Here is a 9,852-nt window from a genome sequence, read left to right on the forward strand (position 1 = left end):
TAATGTGATGTCAGAAATGGTAATGATGATGGCGACAAATACAATAACAGTGATTGTATTAATGATTATGACAAAAACGATATTGATGATGATAATGACAATAACAATAACAATAATGATAACGATGAATGATGACAATAAAAACAACAACAATAATAATAATGGCAATAATAATGATAATATTAACGGCAATTATGACAAGAACAACAACAACGACAATAACGATAATAATAATATCATCATTATCATTATTATCATTATCTTTATAATGATGATAATCATTATCATCATTATTATTATCTTTAAGTATCACTGTTATTATCATTATCATTGTTATCATCATCATCATCATAATAATTATTATTGTTATTACTATCTATCACTATTCTTATTCATTCTTATCACCCTGATAATCGCCCCATTTTACAGTAGTGATAATAACAATTAGAAATGATAATGATAATAGTAATGATCATGATAATGATAATAATGATAAAGTAAAAATAATAACGATAATAACAACAATATTAATAATGATGATGATAATAACAGCAATAATAATAATAATATTGACGATGACAATAATAATAATAATAATAATCTGTGTCAATGAAACGTTGTTGTTGTTATCAATAGCATTATCACGACTATCATTGATATCAACACCATAGCCAATATCAACATATCATCAATACTTCATATTCCACTAAATACGCCACTAAAACTACGGCACAAGTCGACATCATAACTGAACCATCCATTACAAAGTAAGTAAGTATTATTTATTGAACTTGGTTCGAAAATGGCGTTGTGTTGGACTGACCTTGAACAGCGGGCCGGTAAATAGAACAGTTTTGTGAAGTCTGTCCAGTCCCAACGAGCTCGACAAGACACTCTTCTTCTAGAAAGATCTGCGAGAAGGTCTGAGTGTCTAAGACCAAGATATGGAGCTCGGTTGAGCCTTCGTCAGGGAGAGGGTAAGGCGGACTCTCTTCGCCAGCAGCAACAGTTGCGATTTTGCAGACTGGAGGAACACAACAAGAGAAAAGAATAAACACACACATGCATGCATACACACACATATATATATATATGTGTGTGTGTGTATGTTTTTTTTCTGTATATGTGTGTGTGTGTGTGTTTATGTTTTTTTGTATATATGTGTGTGTGTGTGTGTGTGTGTGTGTGTGTGTGTGCGTGTGTGTGTGTGTGTATATATATATATATATATATATATATATATATATATATATATATATATATATATATATGTATATATATATATATATATATATATATATATGTATACATACATACATACATATATATATATATATATATATATATATATATATATATATATATGTGTGTGTGTGTGTGTGTGTGTGTGTGTGTGTGTGTGTGTGTGTGTGTGTGTGTGTGTGTGTGTGTGTGTGTGTGTGTGTGTGTGTGTTTTCAACGCACACACCGAGGCCGTCTATGTCTGCGCACCACTGTTCAAGGTGGTCGGTTATCATGCGTGTGGGTTGGGCCTCGAGATCGATCACGTGTGTTTTCCAGCACTTTTTTAAATCCCTCCCAATTTGCATGTTTACAGGATTCAACGCGCACACACACACACACACACATACGCACACAAACACACACGTATGCACGCATACATACACACACACACATATATATATGTTGAAAGTTAACGGACATAAGAATTATGATTAAAGGAAGTAGGTTAAAGAATAATCAATAAAAACACGAACGGAAATAATAACATGAAATCATAATACAAAGTGAAAAAACTGTTGGTGGCAATGAGAAGAAAAACAAAAAACGGAAGTGGGGTTTAACGAAATATATGGAAGCAGAACATCTCCATCCTGCTCGTCTTCTGACTCGCATGTCTGACGTGCAATTGATCGAGTGCATTTCCATAATCAAAGGCAATCGAGTCAGAATCCGTAGCAAGTTTGTAAGATGTTCGGTCTTGGCAACCTGTCCGTGTATAATTCGTCAGCGGTGATCGCACAAGCACAAGGCGGGCACGAGGCGAGCAAAGTGATAAATTGTGGTAAGAAGAAGTCCGATATCCGAAGCTCAGCCTCGCCCAGGCTTTAAGGGGAGCCCGACCGGTGTCGACGAATGCCGACTCGATCAACGTGCTGACGTGACAGAACATAACCCTTACCCACCATGGTGCCCAGCCACAGCTGTAACCTCCAGGCGACAGTCGCAACTTCTCACGCCTGATGAGAGGCCGATACGTTACTACTGTACTAACCTGGAGGCTAAATTGTGGTAACTTTTTTCTTTATTTATTTATTATTTCTCATTTTGTATTCACCGCCCATCAGTGGGTTGAACGGGTTTCGCAGAAGCTTCTGACGGCCGCAGCGACAATTTCTCTCCCAGAACCTCCTCTCCAAAGAATTCCAATCAGCTCTGTGCGAGATGTCACTCCGACGACGTCTACCATCTCTTTGGACCCTTTCAACGAGAGCCCTCTGATGTGTCTGTGGTCGCCGAGGGGCCGATCACTCCCGTAGGACATCTCGCGTTGCCTTCCGGGGCTTCGTGAACGCCGATTCTTCTTTCTTCTTTCCTGGCGGTCTCCAGTCTCTCCTGGGACTCTTGCTGGCGCTGCCCTTTCGTCGGCGCGGTCGGGAGTGGAACCTTCTGCGGCGCCCTCATCACCCCCTACCTCTCTTCGCGTTGGGGAGGTCTCCGACAAGAGGAGAGAAAGGGGACTTCCAGCGGGAGACTTCGGGCGGCGTCTGGCTGCCGTTCCGGGTGGTCCGTGGGCGCTGATCCGGGGATGGGTGTTTCCCGCCTTGGATCGTCGGGATGGTGGCGTCTTCTAACGTCATGGGCGGGCGACGTCGCTGCGGACGATGTCCACCAATATAAAGGCCGATCTTTCGGCCACAAATTTGATAGCTGTCAAATGCAGGATGGTTTTATATGTTGTTTTCGGTATGATGACCTCCGGGGCCGTCTATGTCTGCGCACCACTGTTCAAGGTGGTCGGTTATCATGCGTGTGGGTTGGGCCTCGAGATCGATCACGTGTGTTTTCCAGCACTTTTTTAAATCCCTCCCAATTTGCATGTTTACAGGATTCTCGGGGTTGTGTTGGGGTCATGACGAGGTTTGTTGAACTGATATTACTGGGAGGTGATCACTGGAAGTGACGTCGTCTGTTGAGATATGAGTGTAGATGAGCCTCTCCTGGCCATCTTCCTCCACGAAGGGTTGGAAGGATCAGCTAAGCCTGGGGTTACCAGTTTTGTTGGGGGTGGAGTTCTTGTGACATTGTCTTTAGTGGTGCTGGTGTGTGGCTTTTTGAGGTAGATGGTCTCAAGAGCTGGGGTTGCCGGTGTTGTTGGAGCGTTTGGTAACATTTATTCAAAATGTGTATCGAGAGCCTGATGTGAAACCGTCTCTGATGGCTTCTTTGCTGGAGGGGGAGAGGGAGGCCGGACCACCCTAATGATCCCCCAGGAGTCGGCATCCCTTAGGTCAAGGTCAGGGAGATTATTCCTTTCAAGGCCTCCCTGGCATGCTCCCCGAAATCTCGTTCAGGGTCAATCATGTTTTAAAGATGTGCAGTATTTCCTTAGAAAGGCCACCAGGAAGTGACAGGTGCACTGTTGGTTCTTTCTTAGGCAACGTCTTTCCCCTGATGTCTTGACGGACCTGGTTAAGTAGGGGCTTCCAGGGGTTAGTGGTGGCTTGCACTTTGGCTTGTGCTGTTTCTGAGCCACCGCTTTGAGAGGTCTAACCTCTTTCTCCTTCATCCTCTCTTTCTCCTTTTATCGGGATGTTTTGATTGCCTCTTTCCTAATGGTGCAGCTATTAGCAGAGTTGCGGTGACCCCACCCTAGTTTAGGCCTTTCTTTACCCAGCTAGTGCAGCTGCGGTAAAGGTGCGTGCTCGGGCCCCTCCCTTATTGCCAATCCTTGCTAAAATGGGGCAACAGAGGCACACCACACAGACGAATACAGCATTCCTGGGGGGCTTAAGTAGGTCCAGATGGCCACAAGAAAGTGAAGGAGATTAGGAGAAAAACAAAGCACACCCAAAGATCGCCTCAGGGTGCTGGGCCTCCCCATAAAGGTTTCCTTATGAGAGAGAGAGAGCTGCGGGTCTGAGGAGAGGTGTAATGTTCCCTCGGCATCGTCAGTAGACTAAGAGATAAAAAAAAAAAAAAAAAAAAAAAAAACGCTGAGGGCAGATACACTGAAAACATTGTAGATTTACTCATTTCCATTTTAAAAGAACAATGAAATAGCAAAAGATATCGCGGCGCGATTGAGGCCTCTGCAAACCAAGGCTGCTCAAGGGCACTTTGAATGTCTGTTTGCTACTGATGTATATATATATATATATATATATATATATATATATATATATATATATATATATATATATATATATATATGTGTGTGTGTGTGTGTGTGTGTGTGTGTGTGTGTGTGTGTGTGTGTGTGTATGTTTGTGTGTGTACACACACACACACACACACACGCACACACACAGACACACACACACACACACACATATATATATATATATATATATATATATATATATATATATATATATATATATATATATAAAGAGAGAGAGAGAGAGAAAGAGATAATAAAGTGTATACATATTCACCATGAATAAGCATTGGAAATAATAATTACATTTCTTTTACCATAGATTGCCACAGTGACAGCAACATCAGTTTGTATGAAATATTTTTGTTAAAAAAAAATCACTTAAAGGACAGTAGGGAAGAATATGAAGTGTAATAGATTATCATATACTCGCACTAAAGCTGTGTACGAGGTGACCGAATATAAGGGCAGAAGAAAGCGGACAGAACATTGACTAAGAGGTCGCACATATCGTCCCTGTTTTCACGAACCAGCGTAACCACAAATTTGTTTTATGTGTATTTGCTGTCAGTGTACCAATACCTGTTTTGCCTCAAATTGGTGACCTTGATCCTTCCCGATATTGAGATGTGGCATGCAGTATCATGGCAAATGTGTATCTAATTCAGAAACTAAAAACTTTGAACTCAATTACTACAAAAGTAACTTTTTTTTTACATAGGGCCGATATTCGACGCACTGAAATAAAGAGAGAAACGTGGTTTCAAAAAGATGAGTGAAGAAAAAGAGAAATAAGTTTCATAAAAAGAGGGGTGCGGAAGAGAGAGAAAAAAATATTTACTAGTCGTGTAAAGATCATCAGATGTTTACAAGACATAACATCAAATTTTGATTTTATAGATTCTTTTTTTAAATCTTAAGGCCTTACTGTAGCTTTTCATTCCCTAAAAAGAGAAACCTGGAAACATCGACTTTCCAAACTTCCTCTCCTTACCTTTGCCCTCGGTTGCGATCACCAGCGTAGCCAACAATACCATTATTTTCTTCGCACTCCTTGTCATTTCCCGCTCCATGCTGTCTCGCTGTCCTCCGCGCTTGGACATGGAGTCTCTCTTATTTAGATTTTTTTTTTTTTTTTTTTTTTTTTTGCTCTTCAATTTCTAGTGTTTTTTCTGTCTTAGAAACAGTGAGAAGTCTGATCCGTCTGGACTAGGAAGAGACCCCTCCTATTTCTCGTTCTCGTTTTTTGTATTTGATGTTCTATACAACAACCACTATATCACTCCGAACACGAGTGAGAGTGAAGGAAATCTTGCGACTCAACGTTCTGGCTACATCCTGTAGCCTGTATTCTAGGCATATCCGGGAAAATGAGTCACAGTACGTCGTGTTTCGCCTTTTGCTGTGATATATATTTTCTTATATCTTCTATTACGTGAATTTCGTTAAATGGCTGACGAGGCTAGATATTCTATTGCCTTTCAATTTCTTAGTATCTTTGCATGGCAGTGTGATTCTTCACGATTCATTCCATCGCTCCAGCCGCTCTCTCGGTTCGCATGTCGGATGCTGACGACTGACGTGCCTCCCGTTTTCGAAAGTTTTGCTGCGATGTCATCAGGGCTGCTGTTACTTCGTTACTTTGAAAATCTATGGTTTTCTCCAGGTTCAAGCTTCGAGCCCAAGTCCTTGTGATTGACAGATTTAGAAATAGTGAAATGGAAAAAAAATGGAAATTGAAATACTTTCAGACTAAGAGATTGGGTTTTTTGGTAGAATGAGTCTTTCTGCTAAATGTATTGTTCGTTAAGAGATTGCAGGATTGCGAAATCTTAGGGTTTGAAGATTTAAGGATTGGGTTTGAGAAACATATAAAGTAAGAGACTGTAAAACTGAAAAGTGGATGATTGAGAGAATTGGTAAATGGGAGATTGGGTGTTTGGGATAATAAGAGATTGTGAGAAAGAAAGAGATACTTAGTAAGATATCTGATCAACTGATAGATCAAAAAGCTTGTTGCTTTGCCATAAAAAGGAAGTTCTTTTTATGTATCAGACACGGTTTGAAGTGATGGAGCCCAGCCCTCTTTTACTACTAAATGCAGATTCAGAGAGAAAGAGAGGGGGGAGGGGATATATATATATATATATATATATATATATATATATATATATATATATATATATATGTATATATATAATGTATATATATGTATATATAATATATATATATATATATATATATATATATATATATATATATATATATATATATATATATAGAGAGAGAGAGAGAGAGAGAGAGAGAGACAGAGAGTGAGAGAGAAAGAGAGAGAGAGAGAGAGAGAGAAGAAGATAGGGGATGAGAAAAAAAGAGTGATGAAGATAGGGGATGAGAGAGAGTGAGAGAGAGAGAGAGAGAGAGAGAGAGAGAGAGAGAGAGAAAGAGAGAGAGAGAGAGAGAGAGAGAAAGAGAGATTGAGAGAGAGGGAGAGAGAGAGAAAGAAAGAAAGAAAGCGAGAGAGAGAGACAGAGAGAGTAAGAAAGAAAGCAAGCGAGAGAGAGAGAGAGAGAGAGAGAGAGAGAGAGAGAGAGAGAGGGAGGGAGGGAGGGAGGGAGGGAGAGAGAGAGAGAGAGGGTTAGAGAGAGAGAGAGGGTGAGAGAGAGAGAGAGAGAGAGAGAGAGAGAGAGAGAGAGAGAGAGAGAGAGAGGTAATTATTTATAATTACCTGGAAATAAACAAACTAAGAGATTAGGTGCGATATTAATAGGAAATTAAGAGGCTGAGAGATTGTAAGATCGAAGAACGAGGGGAATCCCCGGTAGCAAAAAGTGTGTAAAATCTCTGGAGGACGAGGGACTCCAAGTTGGATAGGGCGAGGCGGAAAAGCACGTGACAGGGAAATTAGATTCGGATACTGTGTAATTTGGATAATAAGAGACGGGGAGATTATGTCATATTTACAATGTGATTAAGAAACAAATAAACTATAATATCTTTTGGTATAAGCATGAATATTTAGTCACAGTATCGAATATTAAGGTAGCTTTAGACGCTATGTCAACTACGTGCCATAAAAGTTAATCCAGTGTTAAAGTGATCCAACTCTCTAGTGCGTATGGACAATGGCAGCTTCCGCGATCAACTTTCAATGCGCCTCTGAACCAACATTAACTTTTAAACTCGAATTAAATCCATGCGCATGCGCAAAACGAGTTATTAATCCCACCAATTGTGTTTTGATGCGTAATAATGTCATTAACGCCATAGGAAAAATGGAGTTGAGTTGCCGTTTATGTTTATCATATGCAATAATAAAACAAATTCTGACATTTTTATGTAAAAAATGCACATGAAAATTCATCAAGATGTATTCTTATAAGTTTATATTCAACAGTGAAAAGAAAAACGAAAAGAGTTTACAGATACAGAAAGGCAATGTTATATCCAGATTAGAAAAACACTCCCATCTCGTGCAATATATCAATCGACTAAAAGAGAAAGCTTTTAATAACATCACAATTAGGCTTCAAATTCAAAATACAAAACCTGAATCTTTTTATTACAATGACTTTAAAACCGCATGGAAATTTGTTATCATGTTCCTCGATAACATCCTGAAAAAACATACCCTACTCTGTATATAGTTTGCCCATGAGGGAAGGCTAGATCAGTAGCAACTCGAGGAGGTGCCATGGCGTCTGTTTAAGGTTAGATCAGTAGCAACTCGAGGTGTCATGATGTCTGTTTAATTAAGGCTATATCAGTAGCAACTCCAGGTGTCATGGCGTCTGTTTAAAGGGCATATGTGAAGTAATTATCATGCATTGTTTTTTCTTTGGATATTGTTCAATAATGTGTGCTTATCCTTTTCATGCAATAAAAAAAAAAAATAATAATAATAATAAAAAAATAAAGTCGAAGAGACCCTCTGGTATCCCCAAAAATCCCATAGCAACAGCCTTAGAAACGAAGATGCAAAACTCGGCGGTCTCCGGCAATTCCCGATTGTGATGCCATTCCCAGGACCAGGGAGAATCTTGTTGAATAGTGTGATACACAGTGTACCGCGAGTCAAGGATATCACGGAATTGTCCCAGTTTCAAGTTCTTAAAGTTTGTAACAAAGGATGCCGCGGCGTTGTGTAGCAATTCATTATTCCCATTCATGTCACCAACTATTTGAATGGCCAAAAGACCGCGACAGAGCAAAGAAGTGGACACGTTTTGTGCATGCCAAGCAGAGCAACTTTCAGCCTGTGCCAACCAGCATACTTTGCCTGAAACACTTCGAGCCCGATTGCTTTGCAAAGAGAATGGTTTACATGGGATTTGCAAAACGGTAGGCCATTTCCAATTTATTGTCATGATCACAACAGCACAAAACAAACTCTGAAAGAGCTTTTGCTTGGCGGCGTAGCAAACATTCATTGCGTGGGTGCGACACAGTGTGCCGAGTGCATAGCAAGTGTGCATGTATTACTACACAGGTAGGGTAGGTACACCCCAAAAAGCACACCACAAATAAATACCGAAGCACCTCCACTCGCGAATGGATGTAGGCATGTGCCACGGGTACAGACAAAAGATAGCTCAGCCTGCAGAAATTTTGTACCATACAGAAGTGGGATCATACGTTCGACTATAAAAAATAATTTAGGAAATTACCATTCATTCAATCTCTTTGGGTCTCGCACAACTCCATGTCTGCCTGGTTTGGCACAATTTCCACGACATCCACAGCATCGGGCTCGTGCATGTACGGTCCAACAACCATCAACCCTTGATATTCCTCTTCTTCCAACTCTTCGAAGACATAGGCAACCTCTGAAGAAGTACCAATGTCTTCATCGGAATAATCCGATGAAACCATTGATTTTATTGCCGCTGTAGTCTTGTAGTGAGTCCGCCGTTCCGGATTTTCGCGGGAAAATATAACTTGACATCGGAAAATCGAAATAAATCAATTTTGGGGAATTATTTTCAGATTTCCCTTTTTACTCATATTAGACAGATGGTTTGCAAGCTAATTCTCCCCTTTTTAATTTTTTCAGTTGTTACTTAACATAAGATCTTGAAGGCTATATCAGTAGCAACTCGAGGAGGTGTCATGGTGACTGATTCTCGAGTTGAATTTTCCGCAGGGGGAGTCAAGCCACAGGTGTGTATTTTTTACTCAGCTTGAAGGAATTAAGTATATCTTTTTATTATTACCTCCATGCACTCAATGAATGAATGAAAGGTATTTCATTTAATGTGTAGGATACCAGGCCAGGCTATTTTTAGAATAGCATATGTTCATGTTTACATTTTATAAAATATCCAACGGTGTTGAAGTTTCAATGGCTTTTCAGGCGTTTTTGACTTCATAGTCTTGTTGGTCTGATATCCTATACATTAAATAAAATACCTTTCATTCATTCATTGAGTGCGTGAAGGCATTAATAAAAGTAAGCATACTTAATTCTTTCA

At 39.9% G+C, this 9,852-nt stretch overlaps 1 protein-coding gene across 1 annotated transcript in view; it reads right to left on the reverse strand.

Annotated features, from left to right (window-relative positions):
- The window catches only part of LOC138863805 (uncharacterized), a gene marked incomplete at its 3' end in the record, with an annotated part of 6,212 nt that extends 326 nt beyond the window's left edge, over window positions 1-5,886 (reverse strand). The window contains 2 exon segments of the mRNA XM_070129077.1: window positions 824-1,024; window positions 5,376-5,886. Of these exon segments, the coding sequence (XP_069985178.1) occupies window positions 824-1,024; window positions 5,376-5,484 (310 nt within the window).
- Between the last annotated feature and the right edge of the window lie 3,966 nt (window positions 5,887-9,852).

Source organism: Penaeus vannamei, chromosome 13 (genome assembly GCF_042767895.1).
Source record: "Penaeus vannamei isolate JL-2024 chromosome 13, ASM4276789v1, whole genome shotgun sequence".
Lineage (NCBI taxonomy): Eukaryota > Metazoa > Arthropoda > Malacostraca > Decapoda > Penaeidae > Penaeus > Penaeus vannamei.